Source organism: Chionomys nivalis, chromosome 1, assembly GCF_950005125.1.
Source record: "Chionomys nivalis chromosome 1, mChiNiv1.1, whole genome shotgun sequence".
Lineage (NCBI taxonomy): Eukaryota > Metazoa > Chordata > Mammalia > Rodentia > Cricetidae > Chionomys > Chionomys nivalis.
Genome location: NC_080086.1, coordinates 29,727,688 through 29,751,111, shown reverse-complemented (window position 1 = coordinate 29,751,111; position 23,424 = coordinate 29,727,688). Strand labels below are relative to the sequence as shown.

Genomic DNA, 23,424 nt, shown 5'->3' with positions numbered 1-23,424 from the left:
ACAGAGATCCGCCTGCCTCTGCCTCCCGAGTGCTGGGATTAAAGGCGTGCGCCACCACCGCCCGGCTTTTTTTTTTTTTTGAGCCTTTCCTGGAACTAGCTCTTGTAGACTAGGCTGGCCTCAAATTCACAGTGATCCACATGCCTCTGCCTCCTGAGTGCTGGGATTAAAGGTGTGCACAACCACCGCCTGGCCCGAATTTAGAGTTCTTTTTTTTTTTCCCACAGTCTAGTGGGGGACAGGGGAGGAGGTGGAGCAGAGAGGGTGCTATTGAGTTTTAAATTTATAAAAAGTCTCAGACAACTTTATAAATTTCCTGTGTAATCAAATACACCTTCTTATGAATGGATGGTCAAGAGGGATGACATCCAGTGCAGGGAAAACCATCTGCTTCAATATCATGTGACTTCCGCAAAGGCAGTAATGTGGTTCTGCACAGACGCTACCTTGCCAAAGGGCTTTCTACTCAAGGAATGTTGATCATCGGCATCCGGGCCACACTGTCCCTGTGCATGTGCCCATTTTCTGGTTGTCTTCCTTTGAAATTATTTACCATGAACACAACCAGAAATACTGATATAGATATTCCAACTAGAAAGCCCGCTATCACATCTGACCAATGATTTCAATATTCTACTACTCTATTGAGTCCAGTAAGAAAGGTCAAACACATTAATCTCAAGCATAGAACAGGCTTAGCAAGTCTGGTGCCTTTGGCTTTGATAGTGTTCGTAATGTACATCGTCAGATACATGGCAGTATAGACGCGGAGGGCAGCTTCTTTGGATGGGAAGGTTTTCCTTGCTCGCATGATGACTGAACTTAAGAGTTCTTAAAAGCTATCACTGCCTCTTGTAAAATCTGTCAAAGTCAGATCCCAAGACCAAATATCGTAGCTTCCCTTTCCCACCCACCAGGCCAGGGGCTCCTTCCAGGAACTGACTGGGAGCTCAATTTTACTCATATGCCCACAGTCAGGTGAGTTAAATAGATCCTGGTTTTGTGGACACCATGTCTGGGTGGATTGAAGTGTTTACCACCATTAACAAGAGGGCCCGGAAGTTTCGGATGTTCTTCTCCAAGAAATCATCCCCCAGTTTGGAATCCCAACCTCTCTTCAGTCGGATAATGGCCCAGAGTTTACCTCCCAGATCTCTCAATTTTATATAAAGCTCTTAACATTCCCTGGCATTTTCATATCCCATAACATCCTCAATCTTCAGTGAAGGTAGAACGAACTAACCATTCCTTAAAAAATGTTCTTGTTAAGATGTCATAGGAGCTTCACCTCGACTGGGTAAAATTTTTGCCTCTGGCCCTACTAAGGCTTAGGGCTCTCCCCAAAGGCTCCCTTTTCATCTCGCCATTTGAACAAATTTTTTTTTTTTTTTTTTTTTGGTTTTTCGAGACAGGGTTTCTCTGTGGTTTTGGAGCCTGTCCTGGAAGTAGCTCTTGTAGACCAGGCTGGTCTTGAACTCACAGAGATCTGCCTGCCTCTGCCTCCCGAGTGCTGGGATTAAAGGCGTGCGCCACCACCGCCCGGCTTGGGCTACCAATTTTAACCCCCAGCCTCTCACCCAAAACCTCTCCCCTTCCTGATCACCTGCTTACTCCACTGTTATCCCATCTTCACTCCCTATTATGGGATTTTACCGACTACTCATTACGTCAACCATGTGCCAATTCATGCCCACCACCAATTAAAATAGGAGATCAGGTACTATTTTCTCCCCCAGACCAATGCCCCTCACTCCTTCCCCCTACATGGCAGGGCCCCTTTAAAGTAATCCTTGTAACTCCCACAGCTGCCAAGCTCGAGGGACTCCCTCATTGGATCCACCTGTCTCATCTCAAACCTTTGACTCTTCCAACTCAAGATACCACCTCATATACAGTAACTCAAACAGGGCCCTGCTCCCTTAAGTTCCAGAGGACACCAAGATCAGTCACTTTTTCTCCATTTCCAGAAAAACAAAAGTTTCATCACCGTACTCAATCCTCCTGTGTCAAAAACTCCATATACTCTCCTTCTTCCTCTTTCTCTTGTTTGCTTTACCAACTTCTCTACATCTCCAATGTCATACCTAAATTTCCAGTTCACCACTCAGCTGTTAATACCAGGACCATCATTAGACATAGAGCTGGAGTACAGGGTTTGCCAAAAGCCCAGGTTGTAAGAAACAATAATGAGCTTGGGGACGGTCATAGCCCCAGACTCCAAAAACTCACAAAACTGACTTTAACATAACAGGTTTATCACTGACTGCAGCAGTGTCTCCTGGATGTCAAGTGAATACCATGATGCTAAAGAGAACAAGTGCCTTAAGATTTGCTTCAGGTAAAACATTGAGGGGTCTAATATTTCCCCTTTCCCATAATTCCCCCTTCTTTTCCTCCCTCCTCCCCACCATCTTCCATTCCAGCACTACACCATTGTAATCATAAGCTTTTAATATGTCTAAAATTTATTTCTTTTCATTTTTTTCATAAGCTCCAGGGAGCCAATCGAACCTATCTAAATGGACCAGACTCACCCAGAATAAGTATCATTTAATTCTTCCCTTATCATTCCTGGTCTTGGGAACTCCTAGGAAATTCCCTCTTAGGAAATCCCCCTCCCCCCTCAAAAATCTTCTATCTACCTACCATCTTGGGACTCTCCTCCCTTAATCACCGGGATCTAAAACTTTTTCCAGACATAATTTTCTGCCTTTCCAGCATCTTGTGAGGTCCAAGCTGCCAGCCAGCCAGTTCCACAGAGACCGGAAAAAACACAAAAGTAATCAGCCACCCTGGACATGGTCAAACATCTCAACTCTCCGACACCCACAAAGTCACATGAAGCAGTCACAAGAGACCTTACAACACCGTATTCCCACTCATTAAAGACTCCAAACTCCACAAATTTTTATAATAAACAAAAGGGTGGAATGTTATAATTTCAGCCACAATAAGGCTGACACTTCTGGACTCTAGGGCCATGCATGTGCAGACAAGCCCTCAGGCAGAAGTGCCTAATGGCCCCAGGGATGCTAAACGGCCCCCTGTGACCAATGTGCAGTGTGGTTGCATCATCCACGTATGTCTCAGCTAAGCCCTTGCGTGCATGTGTGGTTGCATCCACATATGACTCAGCTAAGTCCTTGCATGCATGTGTGAGCCCCATCATCTGTATATGATGTAGTCATGTCAACCCCTGTGTGCATGCACTAGGAAGCTTTTAAAAGCTGGATATGCTCTCTCTCTCTCTCTCTCTGGGCACACCAACTTCACCAGGCCTGTACACTGCCCCCCAATAAACTTCTAAGTGGGTTTGTTGTTGCATGTTCAGTGCTTCCTTCTCACTCATGCCAGGTAATTTCAGGTACCTTTTGAGAATGGCCATTTCTGAGGATCTCCCAGCTTTCCCTTCTGCTATTACTGCTGCTACCACAAGTTCAAGGCTCCCTTTCCAGTTCTTCAGTGTCTACTACATTTCTGACAGTTCCTCATCTTTCTTCAGATTGTGACCTAGAAATTCTGCTCTGCTGTGCCTCACTGTTCTATGCCATTTGGATGTTTCTGTTCATTATCTCCTATTATGCAGGTTCCAGAGCCATCTCGCTACCTTTTTTCTTTTTTCTTTTTTTTTAGAGACAAGGTTTCACTATGTAGCCCTGGCTGGTCTGGCACCTGTTATATAGCCTATGCTGGCCTCTAACTTGTAGTGACTACCCTGTTTCTACCTCTGCAGTGCTGGGGTTACAGGGATAAGGCACCAAGCTGGGCTTCTGACTAATAGCAGTGGCCAATTATTGGAATCCAACTGAAACCAAAGCAGCGCTCACAGGTTAATTGTAACTGAGCGTCTACTGTACTCCTGGTACCAGACTATATATTAAAACTGATATAAACAAGGGCTGACAAGATGGCTGCCAAGTCTAACAACCTGAGTTATCCCAAACCCATATGGCGAAGGAAGAGAGCTCCCTCAAGTTGTCCTTTGGCCTCCACACCTGCAGTAGCACTCACCAATTCTACCTTAAATAAATAAATTGAAAATAATTTTTAAAAAAGAAAGTAAATTGAGATAAACACACAAGGCATAAGCATAAGACAGTGTGGAACACAGAAATATTTTAAACTACACATTTTATTTAAAACATTTACTTTGAATCATGTTTTTTATAAAAATTGACAAAATGTCCAACTTTGCTACTTAAGTCTCATATTGGTTTTACACTCTCTAATTAAAGCGGCACCTTTTCCTGATGATCATTTCTACTGAAGAGCACAGGCTGTACTGCCTCCTGGTGGTGGGTCACTGGAACACGCTCACAATACAGTTACACAGCTAAATAAGTGCCATTAAGTATGTCATTTGCTGCCTCCTCCCCTCCTGCCAGGAAGGATTGCCATCAATGACTACCTCGGATCCCGCAGGAAGCTCACTCTCCTACTGACATTCAACCAAGCTCAGCAAAACATCTCTTCCTGAGTTCTTGTCATCTTTCTTTGTTTTGTTTTGTTTTTTAGACATGGTGTCTTATAGCCAGGCTAGCCTGGAACTCACCATATAGCCAAGGGTGAATTTGAACTTCAGACCCTCCTACCTATACAGCTCTCCAGGGCTGATTATAGGTGAGCAACCAAGACTGGCTTCATGTAGCTTCAGGACAGAACCCAGGGTTCTGCATGCAGGACAAGCACTTCACCAGCTAAACTACATCCCACCTTTGCCCTTCTATTTATTATTTTATGTGCGTTGGTGTTTTGTCTGTGTGTATGTCTGCGTGAGGGTGTTGGAAGTCCCGGAACTAGAGTTACTGACAGCATGTACTGCCATATGGGTGCTAGGAACTGAATCCGGGTCCTCTGGAGGAACAGCCAGTGCTCTTAAATACTGAGCCATCTCTCTAGCACCCCCATGACTGTCTTTTTAAAGAGAGAAAAGCCTGTCAATAAGTAAGAGTAGGAATGTCTCCAAGTAATCCAGGCTGTAGTTCAGATACCACAGCGGTGAAACAGCAAGGCTGGTGCAAGCGCGGCCTCTCAACACCCCACTGGTCACTGTTATTTCCTTTCTGTCTTTCTTTCCCTTTCTGGGTCTGATGTTTTGTTTTTGTTTTTTTGGAGACAGGGTTTCACTAAGTAGCCTTGGATGGCCTAGGATCTTACTATGTAGACCAGGCTGGCCTTGAACCACAGAGCTCTACCTGCCTCTACCTTGAATTTGTGGCAGTCCTCCTGTCTCTGCCCCGAGATGTGAGTCATCACGCCCTTAACACCACCCTCATAGAAATAAACATCACTGCTCTGGCCAACTCCACGCCCACTGCCTGGGAACAGGTGACCGTGCCTCAGGAAGCTGACCTCCCCAGAAAGTGGACATCAACACAGCCTAAGCTCGTTCTCCAGACCGAACACCTTGGACTTGAGGTTCTTCAGCTCCCCCTGTATCTTATGTGCTCTTCTATTGCTGTCGCGAACTTCACACAGAATGGCAAGGTCCTGGTTCCCCTGGGTAGTCACTGTTGCCTACAGAGTTCAGAAAAGAGAAAAAGAAGAATTGTGCTAAGGGGGAGAAATCAAGTCATAAAGAACAGGCTTTGCTGGATGACTCTTTTCTTTAACCTATGATAAATGCGATTCTAAATTCTCCAGTAACTCATTTTAATAATGAAAATGTTTAATTAGTCTAAGTGTTTCGGAGAAGATGCAGAACATCAAGAGTTCACGGTCATCCTTGGCTATCTATGCAGTTTGAGGACAGTTTAGGAGACATGAAACCATCTCAGAAACAAAAACAAGCAAAACAAAAAGGCAGGGAAGCTCTGGGATAGAGATGAACAACTAACAGCAGGCAAAAGAGCATTACAGCATTGATAAGATCACCTGGTGGGTAGCAGAAGCACTTGCACCACACCTGGGAATCTGAGTGGGACCCCAGGAGCCACATGGTGGAAGAAGTGAACTGACTTCCACAAACTGTCTTCTGACCTCCACACATGCGCCAAGGCATACATAACCGCACATAAAAATAAATCAATGTTAACAATAGCAAGACCAATAAATATTATTATTGGTAATTTTGCTAAAAATGATAGAAAGCATTTCTTTTCGTTTTCTGTCAACTTTGTTTAGAACATAGCAACTATTTAGGACTTATGGTGACTGTTAAATCTCCACAAAGCAATCAAGATAGTAGATACTAAATGGTTTCTAGGAAAGTATATCATTACTCAATTATTTTCCCCACTATAAAAACAGACAATTTTAGCCGGGCGATGGTGGCGCACGCCTTTAATCCCAGCACTCGGGAGGCAGAGGCAGGCAGATCTCTGTGAGTTCGAGACCAGCCTGGTCTACAGAGCTAGTTCCAGGACAGGCTCCAAAGCCACGGAGAAACCCTGTCTCGAAAAACCAAAAAAAAAAAAAAAAAAAAAAAAAAACCCAGACAATTTTGAGAAAGTCAATGTGTATGTGTGCTCAGCCATGTACTTGAGTGAAGGTCAGAATGACATCAGACTGTCCTCTGTCACCTTCCATGGTCGTTCTTTTGTTTTGTTTCTGAGACAGGGTCTCACTATGCAGCCCTGGCTGCCCTGGAACTTGCTATGAGGACCAGACTGGTCTTGAGTTCAAATTCACAGAGATCCTCCTGCCTCTGCCTCTTGAGTGCTGGAATAAAGATGTGTGCCTGAGACATGGACTACAGCGAACCTGGAGGTCACCGCTTTGGCTATACTGGCTGGCAGCACATTCCTGGTGTCCTCCTGTCTTCTCTCTGCACTGGGTTACAGATGTGTGTCTGTGCTTGGATTTCACGTGGTGCCAGGGATCTGGACTCGGGTCATAATGCTTACACAGCCAGCAACTTTACTCAATGGGCATCTGCCCAGCCTCCCTCCCCCCAAAACAGACCGAAATCTTTTAATCTAGTTGAATTGGGAGGAATGGTACTTTGAAGTTTAAATCTGTTTTCCCAACAGGGTGCTCCTGTTGAACTGATGCTCAGAGGATTCAAGGATAATTACCTGTTGCTGTCCAAGTAAGGACACAGCGTGTCCTTCTCTGTTTTGTTCAGTGCCGTGGCCTTCTTGTTCTCTCACACACCCTCCTGACCTTGGCAATCCTTCTGAGGAGCCCTCCTCACCATCTTTCTATACTCCTACCCCTTTCCTTTCCTAACTCAGAAACATAAATACCTTATAGAGCATTTGTTCCAGGTCTTTCAGCTTCTGCCGAAGAGCCTTAATGTCCGTCTTGAAGCCCTCTACCTCCAGGGCGCGCCGATGTTCCAGGGCCTCATAGCGTTTTGTCATTATCTGTAGGCGCCTACCCATCTTGTTGGAGCGGTCCTGGATGGGGATGAGGAATTTATGAGGAGGAGAAAAGTATTCCCCAGAGCCATCTGCATGTCTACTCGACACACATGTGAGAGCCTACAAACCTTGAAGATCTCTCTTCTCATTCCCTCCTCCTCCCGGATTCGAGCAAGTTCCTCTTCTAGGGAGATGCACTGTTCTTGGTACATGTTGGACAGCTTTTTTTCTTGTATTAGCTTATCCTTTAGAGACTGTAGGCCAAAGGGATAAAAAGGTTTAATGTTCAGCACTATAATAATTAGGTAGTTCTTTTTCTAAATTTTATTTGTTTTTACTTTATGTATACTGGTGTTTATGTATGTCTGTGTGAGGGTGTTGGATTCTGGAGTTACAGACAGCTGTGAGCTGCCATGTGGTTGCAGGTCCTCTGGAGAGCAGTCAGTGCCCCTAACTGCTGAGTCATCTCTCCAGTCCCATCAGGTAATTAAAATAACACCGTGGTGAAGAAGGGAGGGAAAGATTTCCAGAGCAAATGTGCACACAGATATGAGGAGACACCCAGGACCCTGCCATGTCTCTACTTTCCTCTCAAGTATACATAAGTAGATATTTTCAAGATAAAACAACCCAGGTGTCCTAGTTAGGGTCACAATTGCTGTGATGAAACACCATGACCAAAGCAACTTGGGGAGAAATGGTTTATTTGGATCACACTTCCACATCACAGTCCATCCCTGAAGGAAGTCAGGGCAGAATCCTGAGACAGAAGCTGATACAAAGGCAATGGAGGGGTGCTGTTTACTAGCTTGCTCCTCATGGCTTACTTATTCTGCTTTCTTACAGAACCAGACTACTAGCTCAAGGTGTCCCCACCCACAATGGGATGGGCCTTCTCACATCAATCATGATTAAGAAAATGCCCTAAAAGTTTGTGTACAGCCCCCCTCCCCTTTTTTTCTTTTTCTTTCCAAGACAGGGTTTCTCTGTATAATAGCTCTGGCTGTCTTGGAACTCACTTTGTAGACCAGGCTGGCCTCAAACACAGAGATCCACCTGCCTCTGTCTCCCAAGTGCTGGGATTAAAGGTGTGCATCACCACTGCCTGGCCCTACAGCCCAATTTTTATGGAGGCATTTTCTCAATTGAGACTCCCTCTGCTCTCCTCCTCCCATCTGGTAACTCCAGCTTGTGTCAAGCTGACATAAAACTATGCAGCACACCAGGAGTGGTGCTCATGCCCTGTGTTTCTAGCACTATAGAGATGGAGACAGAAAGACCAGGAGTTCAAGGTCATCCTCAGTTACACAGTCAACTAAAGGACAACCCCAGCCGGCTTTAATCCCAGCACTCGGGAGGCAGAGGCAGGCGGATCTCTGTGAGTTCGAGGCCAGCCTGGTCTATAAGAACTAGTTCCAGGTCGGGCGATGGTGGCGCACGCCTTTAATCCCAGCACTTGGGAGGCAGAGGCAGGCGGATCTCTGTGAGTTCGAGACCAGCCTGGTCTACAGAGCTAGTTCCAGGACAGGCTCCAAAGCCACAGAGAAACCCTGTCTCGAAAAAACCAAAAAAAAAAAAAAAAAAAAAAAGAACTAGTTCCAGGACAGAAATCAAAAGCTACGGAGAAACCCTGTCTCGAAAATCAAAAAAAAAAAAAAAAAAAAAAAAAAAAGACAACCCAAGGCACATGAGACCCAGTTTCAAAAAATAAAAGTATTTCTGGCTGAGAAGAACCACAAAATGAAGCTCAGAATTTAAGTAAGACATTATGTGTCGTAACTCTAAATATAAGAAACATCAACATGTATTATGCATGCTCCATGGAGAAGACAAAAAAACAATCCTTCAAAACCTTAAACAAGCCAGCAAGACAGCTCAGCATTAAGGCACTTGCCATGAAGCCTGGGCCCCACATGGTGGGAGGGAAGAACTGACTCCTGAAAGTTCTCTGATCTCCACATTCATGTCATGGTGTGTTCATGCATCACAAGAGTTATACACACACATGCACAAACATAACACAGAAATAAATGCAATTTTTAAAATCAAAAAACCAAACACCAAATCAGATCTATATACACAAGTGACATCTGTAATCCAGCTACTCTGGGGGCAGACATAAGATTACTGGAGCCCAGAAGAGTTCAAGCTTTGCCTAGGAAACAACAATGAACCTCCCACTCAAAATAGCTGGTATGGTATAGCACATACCCAGTGATGTGGGAGAGTCTTCTGTTATGTGTTACTTTCATTGCTTAATAAAGAAACTGCCTTGGCCCTTTGATAGGACAGAAAATTAGATAGGCGGACTAAACAGAACAGAATGCTGGGAGAAAGAAGCAGAGTCAGGGAGCCGCCATGGAGCCAGCCACCAGGTCTGACATGCTGAATCTTTCCCGGTAAGCCACCACTTTGTGGTGCTACACACATTATTAGAAATGGGTTAATCAAGATGTGAGAGTTAGCCAAGAAGAGGCTGGAACTAATGGGCCAGGCAGTGTTTAAATGAATACAATTTGTGTGTTGTTATTTTGGGTATAAAGCTAGCCGTGCAGGAACCGGGTGGGACAAAAAGCAGGCCTGCTCGCCTCATTACTACAGCCCAGAATCTCAGCACTCATGATTCCAGCACTCAGGAGGCAGAGGCAAGAATATTAGAAATTCAAGGCAAGATGGCCTGTCTACTTGAAACCCTGTCTCAAGAGGCCAAGAGGAAATTACTGATAACCTTCACATCCAATTTATGTTACTTCCTTATACAACCTTTCCAAGATGTAACTGTTAGACCTATGCTTATATTCCATGCAGTGACCTGCACAACCATCTATGGTCAGCTTCTGCCAGCACCTCCAGGGCTTGCATATCAGTTTAGTTCCTCCTTTTTTTTTTTTTTTTTTTTCCCTTTTTCTTTCTTTCTCTGTGGCACTAGGTATTAAACCTAGAACCTTGTATGAGCTACCAGTAAGCTACGGTCAGCCCTCCCTTCTCCTTGTTTAGTTCACAACCGCAATAGGGTCCCTCCTTTTCCTCAAACATATTCTATGAACTTTAAACTTTTAACCTCTGCCAGGAATGCCCTTCCCAAAATATATACAGCAGGCCTCAGCAAAAACACCAGACTTAAGAGGGGTGTCCCTAGGTCCCTTTCTAGTGGGGTTCCAACAAGTAATACAATTGTTACTTAATTCTCTTATTAATATGAAATTACTTGATAAACTATGATTTTTCTTGTTCACTAAAATAGAAACACAATTTCTCATTGTGTTTTTTTCTCAAGGTTCTGTCTACTTTACACAGTGCTGTCCCCAGAGTCATGCCCATTTGCTGAACTAGGAAATGAAGTGTAATATTAATTTTTGTTTTCTTTTTGAGACAGGGACTCACTCCATAGCCTGGTCTTGAATTCTGTATAGCTTAGTATTTTATCCTCAAATCCCATCATGATCAGTTATTCTTTGTTATCTATTTCATGACATTATTGCTACTTAGCTTCCCAAGCTGAATGGATCTTATGTAACAATTTATAAGTCTTTGAAATTCTCCAAGTCTCTGACAAGATCTCGTGTAGCTCAGGCTGGCCTCAAACTCACTATTTAGCCAAAGATAACCTTGAATTTGTGGTCCTCCTGCTTCTAATCTCCCAAATGCTGGGATTAGAGGCATAAGCCACCACAGCTGGTTTTATGCAGGGCTGGGGATCAGACCCCAGGTCTCTGCATGCTATGTAAGCATTCTACTAACAAAACCTCAACTCCAGCCCCAAGGAATTCTGAGCTTTTCAACTCTTCCAGGAAAACCACATTACCTTAATATACTCATTCTGAGTATGATGAGACTCATGGAAAACTGGAATAACTTTTCCAAGCTTATCTTCTTTCTTCTTACATTGCACTCTATACTGCTTAATCTTTGACAGCAAGTGGTCTTTTTCAAGCATCCACACCTTCTCTTTACTTTGGTTCTCAAATCTTAGCTGTAGAAAGTCTTTGGTGCTCTCATAGAGCAGTTCTTGGGTGTGATGGAGGCTATGAAAACAAGAACAACCCTTAGCATGAAGATGCTCACAATGCGTAGCTGAAATACAAGGCTAATCCAAAAGAGAAGTACAGCTTCTTTAAAAATTGGACAATATGAACTCCCAAACAGCGGCAGCTTTAAAAAGGCACACAGTCTGATCACTGACGGTCTCACATGCTTTCTTAGGCAGTGTCTTGTGCCTACCACAGTCCCTGGTCCGCAGACTTGAGTCTACAGAAAGCTTTGAGGGCTAATTTGAGGGCTTGGGTTAGAAAGATGACCAACAGTGTACACATCGTCCCGAGAAGCGACACAAGGAAGACCTGTGGCACAGTACTCTGACTGAGCACTAACTCCAGGTCTTTATTACTTTTTAAAGGTTTATGTATTTATTTTATGTATATGAGTGCTCTATCTGCATGTATGACTTTATGCCAGAACTGGGCATCAGATCCCACTATAGATGGCTGTAAGTCACCATGTGGTTGCTGGGAATTGAACTCAGGACCTCTGGAAGAGCAGTCAGTGCTCTTAACCGATAAGCCATCTCTCCAGCCCTCCATTTCTTAAGGATCAGAGACAGCTTCACTTTGTTTATGCTATCCTCCGTGTGTCAAGGCCCTACACCAAAATCTTCGTTTTGGGGAGCGGGGGCAATGCTCTACCAGATCCTCAGCCCTCTCCCCTCTTTAAATGTTTATCTTTTATTTTTTCTTAGGGACTTGCTAAATTGTCTAAGCTACCCTTGAATTTCAATCTTCCTGCCCCAACTTCTTTTTTTTGTTGTTGTTAAATATTTATTTATTATGTATACAATATTTTGTCTGTGTGTATGCCTGAGAGGGCATCAGACCCCATTACAGATGGTTGTGAGCCACCATGTGGTTGCTGGGAATTGAACTCAGGACCTTTCGAAGAGCAGGCAATGCTCTTAACCTCTGAGCCATCTCTCCAGCCCCCGTGCCCCAATTTCTTGAGCGGTAGTATTATAGGCATACACCACCACACCCAGCTGAATTCTTGTCCTTTTCTTGAGATCAATTTCTCTATGAAGTATGTCAATGCTTTAGTCCATTTTAATTTTTCTGTTCTTTAAATCCTACATCAGTTTTAATCTGTCCTGTCTTATAATTCAATATTTGCTTATATACTATGTCAGATTTTGAATGTCAATATACATATTTTTCCTGAGCAGAAGATAGCTGGACTTTTTCCATGCCAGCAGAACAAGGATAATACCATCTACTAGAAATACAAAAGCATTGGCTAGTCCTGATGACTGTTCTTGATACTAGGAATAAAAACATGATGTTTGTATCTCTAAAAAAAGAATGTCTTCAGAAATTGGCAACTTTATTGGGTTAACAACATCTAGAAAAGTGCTACAGTAAATGATGCTGTTATACTCAGGCATCTGTACTGGCCAGCCCCTGGGGTCTTGACAGGATACGTCCTCAGTGGTAACCACTAAGAGCACCTCCTATGTACATTCCCTTTTAAAAGGTAGGCCTTTCCCACCTCACGTCTATACGTCTTTCTCTTTCTGTCTGTCTGTCTGTCTGTCTGTCTGTCTGTCTGTGTCTCTCTCTCTCTCTCTCTCTCTCTTTTCTGCAAGTCTTGTCCCATGGATCGGTCTTTGTCCCCCTCTCTGCTCCCTTTTCTGCACCTTCTATTTCCTCTTCCAATAAAGCTCCCATAGGAGTTCTGTTTTATGACGTGACTTCTCTTCATAATGTTTTTAAATAAGTGACAAGAGATGCAATTGCCTGAAAGAGCATTGACTACCGTAAAGTAATCACTATAACTCCCTACTGATCAAACAATAGCTCTTTCCTAAGCCTTTTACAGGGCACTTAGATAAGTTTTATGTTCACAATTACAAACTTTTTTGAAAGTATCCAGATTAAGGAGGAGGAGGGGGACAAGAGAAAGAAAAGGTAAGAATATGATCAAAACATATTATGTACATGAATGAAAATGCCAGAATGAAATACATTATTATGTATAATTAATAAACCAATTTTTATATTCTATAAATATTTGCATAATGAATGCTAAAAAACATTTAAAATATCACAGCTGGGCTGATGATGTGCTCACATACAAGAACACTTGCCTAGCCTGTGTATGGTTCCAGGTGCAATACCAAACTTTGCAGAAAATAAATAAAATATCAGCAAAAGAAAAAAAAAGTAACACTCAAAGGACAGTCATTATCACCTTAGGGTTTCGGGCTATCTTAGGATGATTCATCCGATGAAAGGACTGATCACTAGCCTGATCAGGTCTGTACAACACTTAGGATAGCTAGTTACATACGGGAAAACTAATATAAAATCACACGTTATTCCGGCACACTAGCGGGTAGCACATGCCTTTAATTCCAGCACTTGGGAGGCAAAGTGGATCACTGTGAGTTCAAGGCCAGCCTGATCTACAAAGAGAGTTCCAGGAGAGCCTGAGCTGATAAACAGAGAAATCCTGTCTCAAAAAACCAAAAAGAAAGGAAGGAAAAAAGGAAGGAAGGGAGGGGAGGGAGGGAGGGAGGGAGGGAGGGAGGGAGGGAGGGAGGGAGGGAGGGAGGGAGAGGGAGGAAGGTAGACCAATCGTTAGTAAACATTAGTCATGGAAATGTGGATTTGGTCTGAGTAAGTCTTCAGTTCAGTGATTACTACTGTTTAGTGACGTGCTTACTAAAAACAATTGTTCCTTAAATTATTAGTTTGACTGAAGCACAAACTGAAATAAAGCAACATGGGAGGAGCTGAGGATATAGGTGCCAGGAACTGAACTGGGGGACTCTTAATTGCTGAGCCATCTCTCCATCCCCATAACTATTAATCTTCTCTTTTCAATAATTTATTTTTATTTTATGTGCATTGATGTTTTGCCTGCATGTATGTCTGTGTGAGGGTGTCAGATCCCCTGGAGCTGGAGTTACAGATAGCTGTGAGCTGTCATGTGGGTGCTGGGAATTGAACCCTGGATCTTCTGGAAGAGCAGTCAGTGCTCTTAATTGCTGAGCCATCTCTCCAGCCTCACTTTCCACCTCACTTTTTCTCTTCTTGATACTGGAGAATGAAACCATGGCTCAATACAGGGGATGTCAGGCCACTACCACTGAGCTACATACCTAGCTGAAGAACTATTAACTTTTAACGTGCACAGTGTTAACCTGTGTGAGTTTACCTGCACAATGTACTTACTGAACACTTCTGGAGGCCAGAGGTGCTAGATTCCCCAGGAACTGGAGTTACAGAGTTGTGTGTGGAGAATCAAAAACAAGGTACTTTTGTAGAGGCTGGTCCCTGACAGCTGTGCATCACCTGATGTCTTGATGTGCATGCTGGGAACCAAATCCAGGTCCTTTTCAAGAACAGTAAGTGCTCTTAACAACAGAGCCACCTTTTTTTTTTTTTTTTTTTTTTTTTGGTTTTTCGAGACAGGGTTTCTCTGTGGTTTTGGAGCCTGTCCTGGAACTAGCTCTTGTAGACCAGGCTGGTCTCGAACTCACAGAGATCCGCCTGCCTCTGCTTCCCAAGTGCTGGGATTAAAGCTGTGCGCCACCACCGCCCGGCCAGAGCCACCTCTTAAGCCATTCAGAAAAACAGGACACCTGTTAGGACCATAATTCTTGAGTCCTCACCTTTTGGTCAGCTCTTTGACTTTGTCTTGATTTCTCTGGTGCTGAACTTGTATCTCCTCAATTCGAATCCGTCTATCCTCCATGAGCCCTTCAACTTGTTCTCTAGAAAGTTTTGCCTGCTCTCCCAGCTGTACCTGAAGCGCTTCCACCTACATGGGCCAAGAAGAATGAGTCAGTTATCCATGCCTGCTTCTACTACTTCATATCTCTGAAGGTGAGCCCTTCTTAAACAAAGTAAAATGGATGGGGAAAAAAAAACAAAAAAAACCCAACAGTGGCAAAACGAACAGAAAAGTCTGTTTTGATTCTATGTGTAAGTGTATTGTATATGCCTGTGCTGTGTGCATACCTGCGTGTAGACATGTGAGTGAGTAAAGTGTCCCATTCAATCACTCCCCACCTCCTTATCTCTTAAAACATGGTTTTAAGAAACTCACTGACCCTTGAGCTCGTGAGTTCCAGGGACCGCCCTGTCCCCACTCCCCCAGTAAGATTACAAACATGTGTTGACAGCCCAGGACTTTTTCTTTTAATATATTCTATTTATTTGTTTGTTTGTTTATTTTGGTTTTCCAAGACAGGGTTTCTCTGTATAACATTCCTGCTTGTCCTGGAACTCACTTTATAGACCAGGCTGGCCTTGAACTCACTGAGATTCGCCTGCCCACGAAAGAATGTGGATTTTCTGTTCTGAACTTTTTTTTAAAAAGCTTTCTCAGGCCGGGCGGTGGTGGCGCACGCCTTTAATCCCAGCACTTGGGAGGCAGAGGCAGGCGGATCTCTGTGAGTTCGAGACCAGCCTGGTCTACAAGAGCTAGTTCCAGGACAAGCTCCAAAACCACAGAGAAACCCTGTCTCGAAAAACCAAAAAAAAAAAAAAAAAAAAAAAAAAAAAAAAAAAAAAAGCTTTCTCAGACTTGATCAATATCCCAAATTTCTGAGGGTCCCCTAAAGATATCATTGCATATCATTGCCCTCATACAACAGGAAGCAGTCTAGAGAATACAATGTCCACATTCCCAAGAGGTGGTATGGTTGGTTTTAGTCATTCAGTGGGTTATGAATGCTTGTCATCATTTAGGGGGTTTGGTAACAAATAGTTACTGGTCATGGTCAGTGAAAAAGTTAAATGAAGATTAGATTCATAGATCATAGAGAAATGAGATAAAAGGTGGGTTGTTGAACCTACTTTTGAACTACCACTAGTCTCACACATTTTATACACTGATATGAATCTTTGTACAATGAGATAAATTTAAAGTTACTTTTGTTATACTGTATATATGTTTCTACTCTTTTTAAAGATATTTTTGTATATTGACACAAATTTAAGGTTATTTTTGTTATATATTATATATATTTCTATTATTTTGCGTTTTTTTTGTTTCTGTTTCTATTCTTATTTAAGGTATTGTATCTATGCAGCTCATTTATAAAAGTAAAGTTTTAGGGCTGGAGAGATGGCTCAGGGGTTAAGAGCACTGCCTGCTCTTCCAAAGGTCCTAAGTTCAATTCCCAGCAACCACATGGTGGCTCACAACCATCTGTAATGAAATCTGGTGCCCTCTTCTGGCCTGCAGGCATACATACAGACAGAATACTGTAAACTAAATAAATAAATCTTAAAAAAAAAAAAAAAAGTAAAGTTTTAGTCCTTGAAAGCTATTTAGGACAATAAAGTAATACAGGTTAATAGTCAGTCATAACTATCAAACTTATAGTCATTTTAGGTAAGTTTTCAAGGTCATATACAGATATATTTTAGATAGATGATCTTCAAACACTTCAAAAACCTACAGTATATGGCATTTAAAATGTTTTAAAACATAAGGCTTTTTTGACACTGAGACATGCCTGCTCCCAGCAGCACCATTTAATTCAAAAAAGGATGATGGGCATCAAAGAACCTCTATATGGAGTTTGCTTTCTTTGTGGCAAAAGCTAGCCATTTGAACAAGAACCCACTCTGCCTCAACTGTTGACAGTATGCTGCCCAAATTGGACAAGCAGGACATAAAAAAGTAACTGTTGAACTTTGCCAAGACAGGGTAGGACAGTCCTTCAAAAATTTCCTGCTTTGCCGGGTGGTGGTGGCACACGCCTTTAATCCCAGCACTTGGGAGGCAGAGGCAGTCGGATCTCTGTGAGTTCGAGGCCAGCCTGGTCTACAAGAGCTAGTTCCAGGACAGGCTCCAAAACCACAGAGAAACCCTGTCTTGAAAAACCAAAAAAAAAAAAAAAAAATTCCTGCTTTACAGAAAAGTCTATCAGATATTCTAGGCCTGTAGGCCAAAGATGGATACCCCAATGTTACAAAGAGACCAGGCAATCAGCTGTCTCTGTTGTTTCATAGTTTTGGGAGTTGCTTGCTCTGAACTTCCTATTCATTCAGGAAATATATCCTTCTGGGATATAATATTTGATGGAATTGAAGACTAGATAGTTATAGTTTTCCTTAGTTAAGTTAGAAGGTAAATTAGTACAAAACTTTGGACTCACCAAGATAGTATTAATAATGGTCTATTTTCTCTGAATTTGCCAAATGGACTGGACATTGTAAATGTAATTCTTACCTGAATGGTTCTTATTGTATATGGTTTTACTATGTTAGAGTTAAAACCCTTTTCTTTTTATTTAGACAAAAAGGGGGAAATGCTGCAAGATATTTAATTACTTTGTGTAAAGATATGTCACTGTGATTGGTTTAATAAACAGTTAAAAAGCTAGTTGTTAGACAGGAGGTATGGGGCAACTTCTGGACAAAAAGAGCTCTGGAAAGAAGAAAGGTAGAGTCACCAGTCACATGGAGAGCAAGCAAGATGGGCATTACAGGGTAAAGGTAACTAAACCATGTTAAAAAATTATATAGAGCCGGGCGGTGGTGGGGCACGCCTTTAATCCCAGCACTTGGGAGGCAGAGGCAGGTGAATCTCTGTGAGTTCGAGACCAGCCTGGTCTGGTCTACAAGAACTAGTTCCAGGACAGGCTCCAAAGCCACAGAGAAACCCTGTCTTGAAAAACCAAAAAAAAAAAAAAAAAAAAAAAATTATATAGATTAGCCGGGCGGTGGTGGCGCACGCCTTTAATCCCAGCACTCGGGAGGCAGAGGCAGGCGGATCTCTGTGAGTTCGAGGCCAGCCTGGTCTACAAGAGCTAGTTCCAGGACAGGAACCAAAAGCTACGGAGAAACCCTGTCTCGAAAAATCAAAAAAAAAAAAAAAAAAAAAAAAAGAATAATCTCAATGTTCCTTGCCCAAGGATGCCTGAATGCAATCCAAGGGCAAAGAGAGAGAGCTCTCATACAATAGTAAAGGTACATTTGTGTAGAGAGAAACCACTTTGGTATGTCAAGACAAAGCATCACCTGCAGGATGAGTGTTTGTACCTCCCTCTGGTAACGCTCAGATATGTCTTCCTTTTCTTTTAGTGTTGCTCTTTTTTTGCTTACTTTAGGATCTAAAATAGAAAACAAAAGTCCATCAAAAACTCTGCCCAACTCTTCTTTCTACTGCTCAAGTTCAGTTTCCTTTACCTGCAGGAGAAGGAAAGGAAGGAAAAGAAACGCACTCGAGACCTGCAGTGCTTAATCCCCAGGCAGAAATCTCCTGAGGGAATTCCACAGCATTTCACCTGGGTAATCTTATTGTCTTTTGGCAGAATGCTCCTCTGGAGCTGTGAATATTTTCTTAGTACAAGTTCAATTTAAACACTTTAGTTATGACATACCATACAATTTTCAAAAGAAAGGGTAATAAACAACAAAAACTGGAATGAGGTCACTAGAGCCTGGGAAGGCACAGAGGAGGGGAGGTGGGAGGGGATAGCCAATGGGGCACAGGTCCAGCTAGACAGCTGGAGTAACTTCTAATGCTCTCTGGCACAATCGTGTGCCTACGGCTGACAACTCTACATGTAAAAACAGCTAGAAGCAGATACATACTTCCTACAAAAAGTGATAGCTACTGTGATCATTAACACAATGTATACACATTACAGTGCCCCAGTGTATTCTACAAACAAATGTAACTGTCAAGTTAATTAATAAGAATGTATTTTTTAGGCTGCTGGAGAGATGGCTTAGTGGTTAAGAGCATTGGTTGTTCTTCCAGAGGTGCTGAGTTCAATTCCCAGCAACCACATGGTGGCTCACAACCATCTTAATGAGATCTGGTGCCCTCTTCCTCTACTGACTTGCAGGCACACATGCAGACAGAACATTGTATACACAATAAATAAATAAATCTTAAAAAAAAAAAAAAGAATGTATTTTTTAAAAAGCAAAAGAAACTTGTACTAAGGAGCTGAGGAGCTGGTTCAGTCAGTAATTACCTGCTGTGTAAGCAAGGCGACCTGAGTTGAGATCCTCAGCACCCATGTAAGAAGCCAGGTCTACACACCTGTTACCCCAACACCAGATAGGAAGAAGCAAGAGGTTCCCTAAAGCTCACTGGACAGCCAGTATAGCCGAATCAGTGAAAGAGAAGCTCTGAAGGCCCCTGAAAGACCTCTGGCATCCACACAAATGCACACCCATACACACATCCCTCCCTATACACACACACACACACACACACACACAAAATAACAAAACCACCTTGCATTAAACAACAATTCATTCTCTGCATAGTTCTAGACATGTATGGAATTAGACTGCCAGTGGCAACATTACAAACATGGCAATTTCTACCTACAGGGAAAGTTTCCTAACTGCTTGCATTGGGATTTTCAATTAGACACTGGTGAAAATTTCTAGAACAATGATCACCTGATCTGAGAGCTGAAGGCTCATCCTGTTCACATACATCGGCAGCCTGGAGAGTCTTCTGGAGAATGCTTACCTAAAGAAGAAAAAAAAAGGTACAGAAACAGTCTCAATATGTGTGAAATTGCAGTTTTTAGCCTTAGTTCTACAGATCCAGCATTTATAAGTGAAATTGCTCAAAACTGATATAATCATGTAAGCACATTACATTTATACAAGAGGCAACATGGACAAAGTAATAATTTTTTTTGATAAAATTCAATGTTAATGCAAACTAATTAACAACAAATAAAACCAAAAGGCTGCTTAATAAAGTCTATTTTGAAAAGTATTCTTTGAGGAAGGCATGGTGATGCACACCTTTAATCGCAGCACTTGGGAGGCAGAGGCAGACAGATCTCTGAGAGTTCAAGACCAGCCTGGTCCACAAAGTGAATTCCAGGACAGCCAGAGAGAGCTGTTACACAAAGAAATCCTTTCTCAAAAAAGCAAAAAATAAAAATACGACAAACAAAGTGCTCTTTGACAAGGACATTAATAGTAAAAATATGCACAACAGATAAATGTGATAATGCTACAGAGTCATTTTTTACAAAAGTGAAAAGGCAGCCAAGCAAAGTGGTGTGTCCCCATGATCTTCATAATTGGGTGGCTGAGGCAGGCAGGTGACAAGTCTGAGGCCAGACCAGGGTGCCTACTAAGATCCAGACTTGCTTGGGCTACCTATTTAGACCTTGTCCCATCCCGTTCAGTCCCCCTTGCAAAACAGGGTTTCTCTATATAGCTTTGGCTATCCTGGAACTTGTTCTGTAGATCAGGCTAGCTTCAAACTCACAGAGATCCTACTGCCTCTGCTTCCCAAGTGCTGGGTTTAAAGTATGTCTCACCCCCTGTATCTTTGATAAATATTACTATTAACTTATAATTAATATAAAAAGTTAAAAAAAATTAAGTACTGAAATCTCTTCTTCACAAAAACTACCTCTGCTTTTTTCTCTAATATCAGCAAAAACATCTGTCCCTCTAAACTTTAGTCTTCTTTTTGCCCTTCTCTGTGTAGTGCTGGGGATGACCCAAGAGCCTCACATTCACTAGGCAAAAACTCTGTCACTGAGATATGGCCCAACCCTAGGTTTTAAGTTTCATTTTTTTCTTTATCAAAAAAAGTATACATATATTTATCAATAATGCTTTAATTTGGAATTAAAACATACAATGAAAACAAATAAACACATTTCTGAGTGTTTTCAAATTCCTGTCAGGCTACTCCTTAAGAATCAGGGACAGGCGAGGCTTTTAAACCCATACTCCAGAGGCAGAGGCAGAGAGGTCTCTCTGAGTTAGTTCAAAGCCAGCATGTTCTAAGAGTGAGTTCCAGGACAGTCAGGACTACACAGAAAAACCCTGTCTCAAAAAACTGAAAACCAAAAATAATAAAATCAGGGACAACAGGAATTCTGAGTTTTCAAAATTATGATGCTTTCAGCCTGGTCTACAAGAGCTAGTTCCAGGACAGGCTCCAAAAAACCACAGAGAAACCCTGTCTCAAATAAAAGCAAAAAAAAAAAAAAAAAAAAAAAATTATGATGCTTTAATATATATTTCTAACCATCTTCACAATCCCTGTTTTTTGTTTTTTGTTTTGTTTTGTTTTGTTTTTTGGTTTTTTGAGACAGGGTTTCTCTGTGGTTTTGGAGCCTGTCCTGGAACTAGCTCTTGTAGACCAGGCTGGTCTCGAACTCACAGAGATCCACCTGCCTCTGCCTCCCGAGTGCTGGGATTAAAGGCGTGCGCCGCCACCGCCTGGTCACAATCCCTGTTTTGAAGAGCAAAAATTCTTGTTTAAAGAAGAAAATGTAAGACAGACCTAGTCTACAGAGAAAGTTCTAGGACAACCAGGGCTACACAGAGAAATCCTGTTACCAAAAAAAAAAAAAAAAAAAAAAAAGTACCAAGTTTAGTAGCACCGATAAAGAACTAAACACGAAAGCATAATTTAAAATTCAGGTCTCCCAGTAAGGTGACAGCCCTCCTGAAATGACATGTGGGACTAATTATTTGGCTCATTTTACACTGGAAATGTGTTATACCTTGAGAGAGTATTCACAGATTTCCTTTAATATTTTTAATTTATTTATTTTATATGTATGATTGTTCTGCCTGCAAGTACACATCTAAGAGTGTGTCTGATCCCCTGGAACTAGAGTAACAGATGGTTGTGAGCTGCCATGTGAGTGCTAGGAATCAAACCTGGGTCCTCTGGAATAACAGCATATGTTCTTTTTTAATTTGATTTTTCGAGACAGGGTTTCTCTGTAGCTTTGGAGCCTCTCCTGGAACTCGCTCTGTAAACCAGGATGGCCTCAAACTCAGAGATCCACCTGTCTCTGCCTCTCAAGTGCTGGAATTAAAGGCGTGCGCCACCACCGCCCAGCTTGGCATGTGTTCTTAACTGCCGAGTCATCTCTCCAGCTCTTCACAGGCTTCTTGGGGTGTTTTGTTTTGTTTTTGAGAGAGGGTTTCTCTGTGTAGCTTGGCTGTCTGGAACTAATTCTGTAGACCAGACCAGGCTGGCCTCAAACTCAGAGAGATCTACCTGCCTCTGCCTTTCAAGTCTTGGGATTAAAAGGGTACACCACCACCCCACAGCATGGTTTCTTTTTTTTTTTGGTTTTTCGAAACAGGGTTTCTCTGTGGCTTTGGAGCCTGTCCTGGAACTAGCTCTGTAGACCAGGCTGGTCTCGAACTCACAGAGATCCACCTGCCTCTGCCTCCCGAGTGCTGGGATTAAAGGCCTGCGCCACCATCGCCCGGCTACAGCATGGTTTCTTATTTACAGACAGTGCCCTGCCTGTATGTAAGCCTTCAGGCCAGAAGAGGACATTGATCCTATTACAGATGGTTGTGAGCCACTATGTGCTTGCTGGGGAATTGAACTCAGGACCTCTGGAAGAGCAGCCAATGCTCTTAACCTCTGAGCCATCTCTCCAGTCCTAGTATGGTTTCTTTTTTTTTTTTTTTTTTTTGGTTTTTTGAGACAGGGTTTCTCTGTGGTTTTGGAGTCTGTCCTGGAACTAGCTCTTGTAGACCAGGCTGGTCTCGAACTCACAGAGATCCGCCTGTCTCTGCCTCCCAAGTGCTGGGATTAAAGGCGTGCGCCACCACAGCCCGGCCCTAGTATGGTTTCTTAATAGTGAAAAAATAAAATTCTTCAAAAGGTTTTTGCAGAAAAACACTTTACACCTCCAGTAGATACTGGCTGGCTAACTCCAGGGCTACTCTACAAGTGGCATCTCTAACAAGTAGAAATGGTCAGCTGTGTCTCATAAAGGTCTTATTCATCAAACCATAGCAGCAATTATTACTTACTTTGTGGGGAGGCTCCTTAAAAAAATAGGTCACTTCACCGGTGTCTGTGCCCACAAGAGCTAATAGATTCTGAATCTTTTTCTTGTCTTCCAGTTCCCTGTAATTCTCATAAAAAGTAGACATTACATACCCCAGGTAAGTAACTATTTCTATTTAAAAGATTTCCCTTCTGGTTGGGTGATGGTGGTGCACACCTTTAATCCCAGCACTCAGGAAGCAAAGACAGGTCTCTGTGAGTTTGAGGCTGGCTTGGTTTACAAGTGTGAGTTCCAGGATTACATCGCAGTCTAAAACACACACACACACACACACACAAAACAAAAATG

At 42.5% G+C, this 23,424-nt stretch overlaps 1 protein-coding gene across 2 annotated transcripts in view; it reads right to left on the bottom strand.

The window, feature by feature from the left end:
- Nucleotides 1-4,190: 4,190 nt before the first annotated feature.
- The window catches only part of Ccdc77 (coiled-coil domain containing 77), a 35,295-nt gene continuing 16,061 nt past the window's right edge, over nt 4,191-23,424 (bottom strand). For both annotated transcript variants that reach the window (XM_057771002.1, XM_057771001.1), the window contains 8 exons: nt 23,099-23,195; nt 19,733-19,805; nt 18,332-18,423; nt 14,968-15,116; nt 11,110-11,329; nt 7,433-7,558; nt 7,188-7,340; nt 4,191-5,517 (listed from right to left, as the gene is read on the bottom strand). In XM_057771002.1, the coding sequence (XP_057626985.1) occupies nt 5,371-5,517; nt 7,188-7,340; nt 7,433-7,558; nt 11,110-11,329; nt 14,968-15,116; nt 18,332-18,423; nt 19,733-19,805; nt 23,099-23,195 (1,057 nt within the window). In that variant the 3' untranslated portion in view covers nt 4,191-5,370. The remainder of the gene's footprint in view (nt 5,518-7,187; nt 7,341-7,432; nt 7,559-11,109; nt 11,330-14,967; nt 15,117-18,331; nt 18,424-19,732; nt 19,806-23,098; nt 23,196-23,424) is intronic.